The sequence below is a fragment of the Nematostella vectensis genome, chromosome 3, assembly GCF_932526225.1.
Source record: "Nematostella vectensis chromosome 3, jaNemVect1.1, whole genome shotgun sequence".
Lineage (NCBI taxonomy): Eukaryota > Metazoa > Cnidaria > Anthozoa > Actiniaria > Edwardsiidae > Nematostella > Nematostella vectensis.
The window spans coordinates 8681487-8694139 of record NC_064036.1 but is presented as its reverse complement, the minus strand read 5'-3'; the positions used below and the strand labels follow the sequence as shown (position 1 = coordinate 8694139).

At 40.8% G+C, this 12653-nt stretch overlaps 1 protein-coding gene across 6 annotated transcripts in view; it reads right to left on the bottom strand.

The window, feature by feature from the left end:
- Nucleotides 1-12653, bottom strand: part of LOC5512112 — a 156894-nt gene that overhangs the window by 75924 nt on the left and 68317 nt on the right. For 5 of the 6 annotated variants that reach the window (XM_048725343.1, XM_048725345.1, XM_048725346.1 and 2 more), the window contains exons 110-167: nucleotides 12260-12352; nucleotides 11713-11919; nucleotides 11559-11633; nucleotides 11255-11461; nucleotides 11125-11175; nucleotides 10643-10849; nucleotides 10491-10529; nucleotides 10372-10413; nucleotides 10044-10085; nucleotides 9909-9935; nucleotides 9579-9794; nucleotides 9434-9466; nucleotides 9269-9316; nucleotides 8965-9180; nucleotides 8820-8852; nucleotides 8656-8703; nucleotides 8352-8567; nucleotides 8207-8239; nucleotides 8039-8086; nucleotides 7735-7950; nucleotides 7588-7620; nucleotides 7421-7468; nucleotides 7117-7332; nucleotides 6972-7004; nucleotides 6807-6854; nucleotides 6503-6718; nucleotides 6358-6390; nucleotides 6193-6240; nucleotides 5889-6104; nucleotides 5744-5776; nucleotides 5579-5626; nucleotides 5275-5490; nucleotides 5130-5162; nucleotides 4965-5012; nucleotides 4661-4876; nucleotides 4516-4548; nucleotides 4350-4397; nucleotides 4046-4261; nucleotides 3901-3933; nucleotides 3736-3783; nucleotides 3432-3647; nucleotides 3287-3319; nucleotides 3122-3169; nucleotides 2818-3033; nucleotides 2673-2705; nucleotides 2508-2555; nucleotides 2203-2418; nucleotides 2058-2090; nucleotides 1893-1940; nucleotides 1589-1804; nucleotides 1444-1476; nucleotides 1279-1326; nucleotides 975-1190; nucleotides 830-862; nucleotides 665-712; nucleotides 361-576; nucleotides 216-248; nucleotides 51-98 (exon numbers count right to left, since the gene is read on the bottom strand). In XM_048725343.1, the coding sequence (XP_048581300.1) occupies nucleotides 51-98; nucleotides 216-248; nucleotides 361-576; nucleotides 665-712; nucleotides 830-862; nucleotides 975-1190; nucleotides 1279-1326; nucleotides 1444-1476; nucleotides 1589-1804; nucleotides 1893-1940; nucleotides 2058-2090; nucleotides 2203-2418; nucleotides 2508-2555; nucleotides 2673-2705; nucleotides 2818-3033; nucleotides 3122-3169; nucleotides 3287-3319; nucleotides 3432-3647; nucleotides 3736-3783; nucleotides 3901-3933; nucleotides 4046-4261; nucleotides 4350-4397; nucleotides 4516-4548; nucleotides 4661-4876; nucleotides 4965-5012; nucleotides 5130-5162; nucleotides 5275-5490; nucleotides 5579-5626; nucleotides 5744-5776; nucleotides 5889-6104; nucleotides 6193-6240; nucleotides 6358-6390; nucleotides 6503-6718; nucleotides 6807-6854; nucleotides 6972-7004; nucleotides 7117-7332; nucleotides 7421-7468; nucleotides 7588-7620; nucleotides 7735-7950; nucleotides 8039-8086; nucleotides 8207-8239; nucleotides 8352-8567; nucleotides 8656-8703; nucleotides 8820-8852; nucleotides 8965-9180; nucleotides 9269-9316; nucleotides 9434-9466; nucleotides 9579-9794; nucleotides 9909-9935; nucleotides 10044-10085; nucleotides 10372-10413; nucleotides 10491-10529; nucleotides 10643-10849; nucleotides 11125-11175; nucleotides 11255-11461; nucleotides 11559-11633; nucleotides 11713-11919; nucleotides 12260-12352 (5742 nt within the window). The remainder of the gene's footprint in view (nucleotides 1-50; nucleotides 99-215; nucleotides 249-360; nucleotides 577-664; nucleotides 713-829; nucleotides 863-974; nucleotides 1191-1278; nucleotides 1327-1443; nucleotides 1477-1588; nucleotides 1805-1892; nucleotides 1941-2057; nucleotides 2091-2202; nucleotides 2419-2507; nucleotides 2556-2672; nucleotides 2706-2817; nucleotides 3034-3121; nucleotides 3170-3286; nucleotides 3320-3431; nucleotides 3648-3735; nucleotides 3784-3900; nucleotides 3934-4045; nucleotides 4262-4349; nucleotides 4398-4515; nucleotides 4549-4660; nucleotides 4877-4964; nucleotides 5013-5129; nucleotides 5163-5274; nucleotides 5491-5578; nucleotides 5627-5743; nucleotides 5777-5888; nucleotides 6105-6192; nucleotides 6241-6357; nucleotides 6391-6502; nucleotides 6719-6806; nucleotides 6855-6971; nucleotides 7005-7116; nucleotides 7333-7420; nucleotides 7469-7587; nucleotides 7621-7734; nucleotides 7951-8038; nucleotides 8087-8206; nucleotides 8240-8351; nucleotides 8568-8655; nucleotides 8704-8819; nucleotides 8853-8964; nucleotides 9181-9268; nucleotides 9317-9433; nucleotides 9467-9578; nucleotides 9795-9908; nucleotides 9936-10043; nucleotides 10086-10371; nucleotides 10414-10490; nucleotides 10530-10642; nucleotides 10850-11124; nucleotides 11176-11254; nucleotides 11462-11558; nucleotides 11634-11712; nucleotides 11920-12259; nucleotides 12353-12653) is intronic. The other variant, XM_048725344.1, reaches the window with a different exon arrangement.

The following is a 12653-nucleotide window of genomic DNA, read 5'->3' as shown; positions in this document are numbered from 1 at the left end:
TTTCAACCGATACAGAAGGTCAGATAATCTCAGTAAAGATAAGGTTTTACCTTCTGTTGTCGGGGAAATCAATGTGGTCGGAGTTGCCGCAGTAGTGCCTAATAGGTGCAAAAATAAAATCAAAGTGAGAAGAAAACGCACTTCGACTAAATACGAGTTCTCACAAGGTTTCAATCATCCGTATTGATTTGAAACATGGAATCTGATAAACCTACCTTCAGTAGTTGCTGACGATGTTGTGGTCTTGGCTGCAATCAGAAAAGGAAATATATTAACTCAAAACGCTCATATCATCAAACAAAGTGAGGCAGAGATTATAAAAGTCGAGGTATAGCGAAAATTCAAAACTCCTTTACTTACGGTAACGACCAAAGCCTGCGATAAGGATGCGGCTCTTGGATTTGCAGGCTGCCAACTTCAACAAGCACTCGTTGTCGTAATCCTTTCCATCACTCCCGTACACAGGTTTTAGAATCTCAGGACATGGTTCTACGCATACACATGTGGGTTTGTCGTCCTGTACTTTGCATGTGGAGTATGGTGGAGAATCACAAGTCACACCAGAGCAAGGTCCTGCTGCAAGAAGGAAATGCAAAATTATATTGTTAACCATTTTCCAACCGATACAGAAGATCAGACAATCTCAGTAAAGATAAGGTTTTACCTTCTGTTGTCGGGGAAATCAATGTGGTCGGAGTTGCCGCAGTAGTGCCTAATAGGTGCAAAAATAAAATCAAAGTAGGAAGAAAACTCACTTAGAATAAATAAGATTTACCATAACGTTTCAATCATCCGTAATGATTTGAAACATGGAATCTGATAAACCTACCTTCAGTAGTTGCTGACGATGTTGTGGTCTTGGCTGCAATCAGAAAAGGAAATATCTTAACTTCAAACGCTCATATCATCAAACCAAGTGAGGCAGAGATTATAAAAGTCGAGGTATAGCGAACATTCAAAACTCCTTTACTTACGGTAACGACCAAAGCCTGCGATTAGGATACGGCTCTTGGATTTGCAGGCTGCCAACTTCAACAAGCACTCGTTGTCGTAATCCTTTCCATCACTCCCGTACACAGGTTTGAGAATCTCAGGACATGGTTCTACGCATACACATGTGGGTTTGTCGTCCTGTACTTTGCATGTGGAGTATGGTGGAGAATCACAAGTCACACCAGAGCAAGGTCCTGCTGCAAGAAGGAAATGCAAAATTAGATTGTTGACCATTTTGCAACCGATACAGAAGATCAGATAATCTCAGTAAAGATAAGGTTTTACCTTCTGTTGTCGGGAAAATCAATGTGGTCGGAGTTGCCGCAGTAGTGCCTAATAGGTGCAAAAATAAAATCAAAGTGAGAAGAAAACTCACTTAGAATAAATAAGATTTACCATAACGTTTCAATCATCCGTAATGATTTGAAACATGGAATCTGATAAACCTACCTTCAGTAGTTGCTGACGATGTTGTGGTCTTGGCTGCAATCAAAAAAGGAAATATCTTAACTCAAAACGCTCATGTCATCAAACCAAGTGAGGCAGAGATGATAAAAGTCGAGGTAAAGCAAAATTTCAAAACTCCTTTACTTACGGTAGCGACCAAAGCCTGCGATTAGGATACGGCTCTTGGATTTGCAGGCTGCCAACTTCAACAAGCACTCGTTGTCGTAATCCCTTCCATCACTCCCGTACACAGGTTTGAGAATCTCAGGACATGGTTCTACGCATACACATGTGGGTTTGTCGTCCTGTACTTTGCATGTGGAGTATGGTGGAGAATCACAAGTCACACCAGAGCAAGGTCCTGCTGCAAGAAGGAAATGCAAAATTAGATTGTTAACCATTTTGCAACCGATACAGAAGATCAGATAATCTCAGTAAAGATAAGGTTTTACCTTCTGTTGTCGGGGAAATCAACGTGGTCGGAGTTGCCGCAGTAGTGCCTAATAGGTGCAAAAATAAAATCAAAGTGAGAAGAAAACTCACTTAGAATAAATAAGATTCACCATAACGTTTCAATCATCCGTAATGATTTGAAACATGGAATCTGATAAACCTACCTTCAGTAGTTGCTGACGATGTTGTGGTCTTGGCTGTAATCAGAAAAGGAAATATCTTAACTCAAAACGCTCATATCATCGAACCAAGTGAGGCCGAGATGATAAAAGTCGAGGTATAGCGAAAATTCAAAACTCCTTTACTTACGGTAACGACCAAAGCCTGCGATTAGGATACGGCTCTTGGATTTGCAGGCTGTCAACTTCAACAAGCACTCGTTGTCGTAATCCTTTCCATCACTCCCGTACACAGGTTTGAGAATCTCAGGACATGGTTCTATGCATACACATGTGGGTTTGTCGTCCTGTACTTTGCATGTGGAGTATGGTGGAGAATCACAAGTCACACCAGAGCAAGGTCCTGCTGCAAGAAGGAAATGCAAAAATTAGATTGTTAACCATTTTGCAACCGAAACAGAAGATCAGATAATCTCAGTAAAGATAAGGTTTTACCTTCTGTTGTCGGGGAAATCAATGTGGTCGGAGTTGCCGCAGTAGTGCCTAATAGGTGCAAAAATTAAATCAAAGTGAGAAGAAAACTCACTTAGAATAAATAAGATTTACCATAACGTTTCAATCATCCGTAATGATTTGAAACATGGAATCTGATAAACCTACCTTCAGTAGTTGCTGACGATGTTGTGGTCTTGGCTGCAATCAGAAAAGGAAATATCTTAACTCAAAACGCTCATATCATCGAACCAAGTGAGGCCGAGATGATAAAAGTCGAGGTATAGCGAAAATTCAAAACTCCTTTACTTACGGTAACGACCAAAGCCTGCGATTAGGATACGGCTCTTGGATTTGCAGGCTGCCAACTTCAACAAGCACTCGTTGTCGTAATCCTTTCCATCACTCCCGTACACAGGTTTGAGAATCTCAGGACATGGTTCTACGCATACACATGTGGGTTTGTCGTCTTGTACTTTGCATGTGGAGTATGGTGGAGAATCACAAGTCACACCAGAGCAAGGTCCTGCTGCAAGAAGGAAATGCAAAATTAGATTGTTAACCATTTTGCAACCGATACAGAACATCAGATAATCTCAGTAAAGATAAGGTTTTACCTTCTGTTGTCGGGGAAATCAATGTGGTCGGGGTTGCCGCAGTAGTGCCTAATAGGTGCAAAAATAAAATCAAAGTGAGAAAAAAACTCACTTAGAATAAATAAGATTTGACATAACGTTTCAATCATCCGTAATGATTTGAAACATGGAATCTGATAAACCTACCTTCAGTAGTTGCTGACGATGTTGTGGTCTTGGCTGCAATCAGAAAAGGAAATATCTTAACTGAAAACGCTCATATGATCAAACCAAGTGAGGCAGAGATTATAAAAGTCGAGGTATAGCGAACATTCAAAACTCCTTTACTTACGGTAACGACCAAAGCCTGCGATTAGGATACGGCTCTTGGATTTGCAGGCTGCCAACTTCAACAAGCACTCGTTGTCGTAATCCTTTCCATCACTCCCGTACACAGGTTTGAGAATCTCAGGACATGGTTCTACGCATACACATGTGGGTTTGTCGTCCTGTACTTTGCATGTGGAGTATGGTGGAGAATCACAAGTCACACCAGAGCAAGGTCCTGCTGCAAGAAGGAAATGCAAAATTATATTGTTAACCATTTTCCAACCGATACAGAAGATCAGACAATCTCAGTAAAGATAAGGTTTTACCTTCTGTTGTCGGGGAAATCAATGTGGTCGGAGTTGCCGCAGTAGTGCCTAATAGGTGCAAAAATAAAATCAAAGTGGGAAGAAAACTCACTTAGAATAAATAAGATTTACCATAACGTTTCAATCATCCGTAATGATTTGAAACATGGAATCTGATAAACCTACCTTCAGTAGTTGCTGACGATGTTGTGGTCTTGGCTGTAATCAGAAAAGGAAATATCTTAACTCAAAACGCTCATATCATCGAACCAAGTGAGGCCGAGATGATAAAAGTCGAGGTATAGCGAAAATTCAAAACTCCTTTACTTACGGTAACGACCAAAGCCTGCAATTAGGATACGGCTCTTGGATTTGCAGGCTGCCAACTTCAACAAGCACTCGTTGTCGTAATCCTTTCCATCACTCCCGTACACAGGTTTGAGAATCTCAGGACATGGTTCTACGCATACACATGTGGGTTTGTCGTCCTGTACTTTGCATGTGGAGTATGGTGGAGAATCACAAGTCACACCAGAGCAAGGTCCTGCTGCAAGAAGGAAATGCAAAATTAGATTGTTAACCATTTTTCAACCGATACAGAAGGTCAGATAATCTCAGTAAAGATAAGGTTTTACCTTCTGTTGTCGGGGAAATCAATGTGGTCGGAGTTGCCGCAGTAGTGCCTAATAGGTGCAAAAATAAAATCAAAGTGAGAAAAAAAACTCACTTAGAATAAATAAGATTTGACATAACGTTTCAATCATCCGTAATGATTTGAAACATGGAATCTGATAAACCTACCTTCAGTAGTTGCTGACGATGTTGTGGTCTTGGCTGCAATCAGAAAAGGAAATATCTTAATTGAAAACGCTCATATGATCAAACCAAGTGAGGCAGAGATTATAAAAGTCGAGGTATAGCGAACATTCAAAACTCCTTTACTTACGGTAACGACCAAAGCCTGCGATTAGGATACGGCTCTTGGATTTGCAGGCTGCCAACTTCAACAAGCACTCGTTGTCGTAATCCTTTCCATCACTCCCGTACACAGGTTTGAGAATCTCAGGACATGGTTCTACGCATACACATGTGGGTTTGTCGTCCTGTACTTTGCATGTGGAGTATGGTGGAGAATCACAAGTCACACCAGAGCAAGGTCCTGCTGCAAGAAGGAAATGCAAAATTAGATTGTTAACCATTTTGCAACCGATACAGAAGATCAGATAATCTCAGTAAAGATAAGGTTTTACCTTCTGTTGTCGGGGAAATCAATGTGGTCGGAGTTGCCGCAGTAGTGCCTAATAGGTGCAAAAATTAAATCAAAGTGAGAAGAAAACTCACTTAGAATAAATAAGATTTACCATAACGTTTCAATCATCCGTAATGATTTGAAACATGGAATCTGATAAACCTACCTTCAGTAGTTGCTGACGATGTTGTGGTCTTGGCTGCAATCAGAAAAGGAAATATCTTAACTCAAAACGCTCATATCATCGAACCAAGTGAGGCCGAGATGATAAAAGTCGAGGTATAGCGAAAATTCAAAACTCCTTTACTTACGGTAACGACCAAAGCCTGCGATTAGGATACGGCTCTTGGATTTGCAGGCTGCCAACTTCAACAAGCACTCGTTGTCGTAATCCTTTCCATCACTCCCGTACACAGGTTTGAGAATCTCAGGACATGGTTCTACGCATACACATGTGGGTTTGTCGTCCTGTACTTTGCATGTGGAGTATGGTGGAGAATCACAAGTCACACCAGAGCAAGGTCCTGCTGCAAGAAGGAAATGCAAAATTATATTGTTAACCATTTTCCAACCGATACAGAAGATCAGACAATCTCAGTAAAGATAAGGTTTTACCTTCTGTTGTCGGGGAAATCAATGTGGTCGGAGTTGCCGCAGTAGTGCCTAATAGGTGCAAAAATAAAATCAAAGTGGGAAGAAAACTCACTTAGAATAAATAAGATTTACCATAACGTTTCAATCATCCGTAATGATTTGAAACATGGAATCTGATAAACCTACCTTCAGTAGTTGCTGACGATGTTGTGGTCTTGGCTGTAATCAGAAAAGGAAATATCTTAACTCAAAACGCTCATATCATCGAACCAAGTGAGGCCGAGATGATAAAAGTCGAGGTATAGCGAACATTCAAAACCCCTTTACTTACGGTAACGACCAAAGCCTGCGATTAGGATACGGCTCTTGGATTTGCAGGCTGCCAACTTCAACAAGCACTCGTTGTCGTAATCCTTTCCATCACTCCCGTACACAGGTTTGAGAATCTCAGGACATGGTTCTACGCATACACATGTGGGTTTGTCGTCCTGTACTTTGCATGTGGAGTATGGTGGAGAATCACAAGTCACACCAGAGCAAGGTCCTGCTGCAAGAAGGAAATGCAAAATTAGATTGTTAACCATTTTGCAACCGATACAGAAGATCAGATAATCTCAGTAAAGATAAGGTTTTACCTTCTGTTGTCGGGGAAATCAATGTGGTCGGAGTTGCCGCAGTAGTGCCTAATAGGTGCAAAAATTAAATCAAAGTGAGAAGAAAACTCACTTAGAATAAATAAGATTTACCATAACGTTTCAATCATCCGTAATGATTTGAAACATGGAATCTGATAAACCTACCTTCAGTAGTTGCTGACGATGTTGTGGTCTTGGCTGCAATCAGAAAAGGAAATATCTTAACTCAAAACGCTCATATCATCGAACCAAGTGAGGCCGAGATGATAAAAGTCGAGGTATAGCGAAAATTCAAAACTCCTTTACTTACGGTAACGACCAAAGCCTGCGATTAGGATACGGCTCTTGGATTTGCAGGCTGCCAACTTCAACAAGCACTCGTTGTCGTAATCCTTTCCATCACTCCCGTACACAGGTTTGAGAATCTCAGGACATGGTTCTACGCATACACATGTGGGTTTGTCGTCTTGTACTTTGCATGTGGAGTATGGTGGAGAATCACAAGTCACACCAGAGCAAGGTCCTGCTGCAAGAAGGAAATGCAAAATTAGATTGTTAACCATTTTGCAACCGATACAGAACATCAGATAATCTCAGTAAAGATAAGGTTTTACCTTCTGTTTTCGGGGAAATCAATGTGGTCGGGGTTGCCGCAGTAGTGCCTAATAGGTGCAAAAATAAAATCAAAGTGAGAAAAAAACTCACTTAGAATAAATAAGATTTGACATAACGTTTCAATCATCCGTAATGATTTGAAACATGGAATCTGATAAACCTACCTTCAGTAGTTGCTGACGATGTTGTGGTCTTGGCTGCAATCAGAAAAGGAAATATCTTAACTCAAAACGCTCATATCATCAAACCAAGTGAGGCCGAGATGATAAAAGTCGAGGTATAGCGAAAATTCAAAACTCCTTTACTTACGGTAACGACCAAAGCCTGCGATTAGGATACGGCTCTTGGATTTGCAGGCTGTCAACTTCAACAAGCACTCGTTGTCGTAATCCTTTCCATCACTCCCGTACACAGGTTTGAGAATCTCAGGACATGGTTCTACGCATACACATGTGGGTTTGTCGTCCTGTACTTTGCATGTGGAGTATGGTGGAGAATCACAAGTCACACCAGAGCAAGGTCCTGCTGCAAGAAGGAAATGCAAAATTAGATTGTTAACCATTATCCAACCGATACAGAAAATAAGGTAATCGCGGTAAAGCTAAAGTTTTACCTTCTGTTGTCGGGGAAATCAATGTGGTCGGAGTTGCCGCAGTAGTGCCTAATAGGTGCAAAAATAAAATCAAAGTGAGAAGAAAACTCACTAAGAAAAAAAATGAGACTTACCATAACGTTTCAATCATCCGTAATTATTTGAAACATGGATTTTGATTAACCTACCTTCAGTAGTTGCTGACGATGTTGTGGTCTTGGCTGCAATCAGAAAAGGAAATATCTTAACTTAAAAACATCATATCATCAAACCAAGTGAGGCAGAGATTATAAAAGTCGAGGTATATAGCGAACATTCAAAACTCCTTTACTTACGGTAACGACCAAAGCCTGCGATTAGAATACGGCTCTTGGATTTGCAGGCTGCCAACTTCAACAAGCACTCGTTGTCGTAATCCTTTCCATCACTCCCGTACACAGGTTTGAGAATCTCAGGACATGGTTCTATGCATACACATGTGGGTTTGTCGTCCTGTTCTTTGCATGTGGAGTATGGTGGAGAATCACAAGTCACACCAGAGCAAGGTCCTGCTGCAAGAAGGAAATGCAAATTTAGATTGTTAACCATTTTCCAACCGATACAGAAGATCAGATAATCTCAGTAAAGCTAAGGTTTTACCTTCTGTTGTCGGGGAAATCAATGTGGTTGGAGTTGCCGCAGTAGTGCCTAATAGGTGCAAAAATAAAATCAAAGTGAGAAGAAAACTCACTTAGAAAAAAAAAAGAGACTTACCATAACGTTTCAATTATCCGTAATGATTTGAAACATGGAATCTGATTAACCTACCTTCAGTAGTTGCTGACGATGTTGTGGTCTTGGCTGTAATCAGAAAAGGAAATATCTTAACTCAAAACGCTCATATCATCGAACCAAGTGAGGCCGAGATGATAAAAGTCGAGGTATAGCGAAAATTCAAAACTCCTTTACTTACGGTGACGACCAAAGCCTGCGATTAGGATACGGCTCTTGGATTTGCAGGCTGCCAACTTCAACAAGCACTCGTTGTCGTAATCCTTTCCATCACTCCCGTACACAGGTTTGAGAATCTCAGGACATGGTTCTACGCATACACATGTAGGTTTGTCGTCCTGTACTTTGCATGTGGAGTATGGTGGAGAATCACAAGTCACACCAGAGCAAGGTCCTGCTGCAAGAAGGAAATGCAAAATTAGATTGTTAACCATTTTCCAACTAATACAGAAGATCAGATAATCTCAGTAAAGCTAAGGTTTTACCTTCTGTTGTCAGGGGAATCAATGTGGTCGGAGTTGCCGCAGTAGTGCCTAAAGGTGCAAAAATAAAATCAAAGTGAGAAGAAAACGCACTTAGACTAAATACGATATCCCATAACGTTTCAATCATCAGTAATGATTTGAAACATGGATTCTGATAACCCTACCTTCAGTAGGTGCTGACGATGTTGTGGTCTTGGCTGCAATCAGAAAAGGAAATATCTTAACTCAAAACGTTCATATCATCAAACCAAGTGAGGCAGAGATTATAAAAGTTGAGGTATAGCTAAAATTTAAAACTCCTTTACTTACGGTAACGACCAAAGCCTGCGATTAGGATACGGCTCTTGGATTTGCAGGCTGCCAACTTCAACAAGCACTCGTTGTCGTAATCCTTTCCATCACTCCCGTACACAGGTTTTAGAATCTGAGAACATGGTTCTACGCATACACATGTTGGTTTGTCGTCCTGCACTTTGCATGTGGAGTATGGTGGAGAATCACAAGTCACACCAGAGCAAGGTCCTACTGCAAAAAGAAAATCCAAGATTAGGTTTTTATTCATTTTCCAACCGATACAGAAAATCAGGTAATCGCGGTAAAGCTAAAGTTTTACCTTCTGTTGTCGGGGAAATCAATGTGGTCGGAGTTGCCGCAGTAGTGCCTAATAGGTGGAAAAATAAAACCAATGTGAGAAGAAAACGCCATTAGATTAAATACGACTTCCCATAACGTTTTAATCATCCGTAATGATTTGAAACATGGAATCTGATAAACCTACCTTCAGTAGTTGCTGACGATGTTGTGGTCTTGGCTGCAATCAGAAAAGGAAATATCTTAACTCAAAACGCTCATATCATCAAAACAAGTTTGGCAGAGATTATAAAAGTCCAGGTATAGCTAAAATTCAAAACTCCTTTACTTACGGTAACGACCAGAGCCTGCGATTAGGATACGGCTCTTGGATTTGCATGCTGCTAACTTTAACAAGCACTCGTTGTCGTAATTCTTTCCATCACTCCCGTACACAGGTTTGAGAATCTTAGGACATGGTTCTACGCATACACATGTGGGTTTTCCGTCCTGCACTTTGCAAGTGGAGTATGGTGGAGAATCACAAGTCACATTAGAGCAAGGTCCTGCTGCAAGAGAAAAAAAACACCAGAGCAAGGTTCTGTTATGAAATGCAATTATGGAATTGTTTTAATTGTTCAAATACACTTGATAATGACGCTTACAATACAATTTTCCCTTACCTGTCGTTGGGCCTGAAGTAGTTCTTGCTGAAGAAAAATAAAGGGAATAGGATAATACAATGGATATGGATTAAATAACTTTGAGGCCATTTTGAATAATAAAAACCTTTTAATTGAGGTTCTTTTTGTAACTACCTTTAGAAGCTGTCGATTTGGTGGTTGATGGTGTGGTCTTAACTACAAACACACAAAGTAACAGTCACAACGACCGAAATAACTGTTCGGTGTAAAATTCGCAATGACATAAACAAACCCTGCAACCATCAATCTTGAGACTGCGACAACGGCCCTTGGATTTTAAATGAAACGTAAAACTAGGTGTTGGCTGTTGTTGTGATAATGAAAATAATAATGATGATGATGAAAATAATAAACCTTTCTTCTAACTATGGTATTCAATATCGAGTTTCTAGTCTGAGTAACCCACTGGTTTCACCATGTTTTTTATTTCGTAAACACTTACCTTTGTTTTGGGAAGGTGGTGTGAAACGAGCCTCAGTAAAGGCTGTTAAAGGATAATGAAATATAAAAAATGGTTGTATTTTGACAGCAATAACATAAAATATTAGCAAGAAAGTCTACCTTCAGTTGTTGGATCAGGGCTTGGTCGAGTTGTGGTCGCTAGGGAAATAAAGACCACGTCTGTTATTAAATATGCTAATGCTATTGGGATCAAATGTTTTTTTCTTCTCAGGATTTCAACTTCAAGGTAAAATAATTGCTGCCATACTTACGGCACGCATCCCTGCTAATCAACGTTATAAGGGTGTTTGTCTTGCATGCGTTCTGTCGTAGTTTGCACACGTTATCGTAGTTCTTGCCGTCTGACCCACACACTGGGTCCAGCATATTGGGACATGAAAGGCATGTGCAGACCGCCTCACCCTGTACCACTAGGCATTTCGCATAAGGAGCACTGCAGGGCGATGTCTGACAGGGATCTAAACAAAAAACAAACTGTAAAGTAAATTTGCTTATAGGCTGAAAAAAATGCATTAAATGCGTACAAGCTATCTGATATGGATTAACGTCAAGATCGATGCAGAGAGACATTGCTAAGAGCTTTGAGGGAGTTTACTCAAGTCCCTCACTTACTTAGAGACTCCTTTAGACTACGACCATCTCTGTCTACCTATACTTTTTCGAAGACAACATTGAGGTTTGATTGGCTTGTTTGATGTTTTCAAGGGTAGGCAGTGATGGTGTCTTTCCTTACTTTCTGGTCCTGGTGTGGACGCTGTTGTTGGTTGTGGTGATGACTTTTGTGCTGTGAAATGCAAAAGTAAAATTATCAAACATGGTGCGAAATGTTTGAAGACAGAAGGTGACTGAAGTAATATTCTTACGGCATGGACTTCGCCTAGCCACGGTAATCATTGTGTTGGTCTTGCATGCAAATTGCTGTAGTTCGCACTCGTTGTTGTAATCTTTCCCATTCGATCCACAAACTGGTTTGTTCATTTTTGGACAGGACATGCACATGCAGACCGCCTTACCCCGTACCGACATGCATTTGGAATAGGGAGCCGTGCAGGCTTTCGTCATGCAAGGGTCTAAATAAAAATTAATGATTTCATCACTGAAAGTAAAGAAAAGTCTAAATTGTTTAGCTATAAGAACAATACCGCTTATCAATTCACAGTTTCCTACCTGATGTTGTAGGCACGAACGCTGAACTCGCCGGCTTTTTCGTCTGCTGAGTTGTAACAGGTCGCGCAGTGGATACTGTTATCAGTTAAATACGCGAAAAGTTAGGAGAGTCACAGCTAGGTTAATGAGACAGGGTATCAGCCACGTTACTTACGGCACGCATCCCGTCTAACCACCGTTATAAGGGTGTTTGTCTTGCATGCGTTCTGCCGTAGGTTGCACTCGTTGTCGTAGTTCTTGCCGTCTGACCCACACACTGGGTCTAGTATATTGGGACACGATAGGCATGTGCAGACCGCTTCATCCTGTACCACTAGGCATTTCGCATAAGGAGCACTGCAAGGTGAGATCTTGCAAGGGTCTGGGAGAGAAGGAAAATGGAAAATAATCACCGGACTAACAGTTGTAAGTGGGTCAGTACGCAGCTCTTACAAGCTGCAATTTGATTGGGCAAATGGACAATACCCGCACCTCGACACAAAGAACGAGAAGAATAGAGTCAAAAGAACTCCTTTCTCCTTTTAATAGGAGACAAAGCAGCTGCGTACTTACTCTTGTAAGTGGCGTCGAAAAACCCCTTACCGGCGGTGTCATAAATAATGTCAGCAATTACTATCAACATACACCTTAAAATTAAAAAGTTTCTCTCCTATGAGAAATCAGTAAGTTGTGTATTCGTTTTTTTTTTTTTTTTTGCTTACCTTGGCTGGGTGTAGGTTCTTTGGTAGAAGGCTCCGTAGATGCTGCGATCATAATAAGATCGGTGATATTAAGATGAGTTTCTGTGTATTTGGCTTCAAACAAATAGAGTACATAAGAGGTACAGTAGTTGTGCAAGCTGTAAACACTGAGGGGTATAGATCATAATCTTTATCAAATACTAGCAAGAATCAGACCTTCTTAAGGGTGTACTGACATTAGTGTTGCTCAGTAACGACGTTGCTACGCTGGTGGCGTTGAGCGCGCGCATATACATAACACGGAATTCACCATTCGCAAGCTTTCCTGAAGTAAAAGAAACAAAAAATATGCGTTTCAAGTTACCCAAGATTGACTTTAAGTTAATCTCAGCCTTTTCGGGTTATGATATTTCCC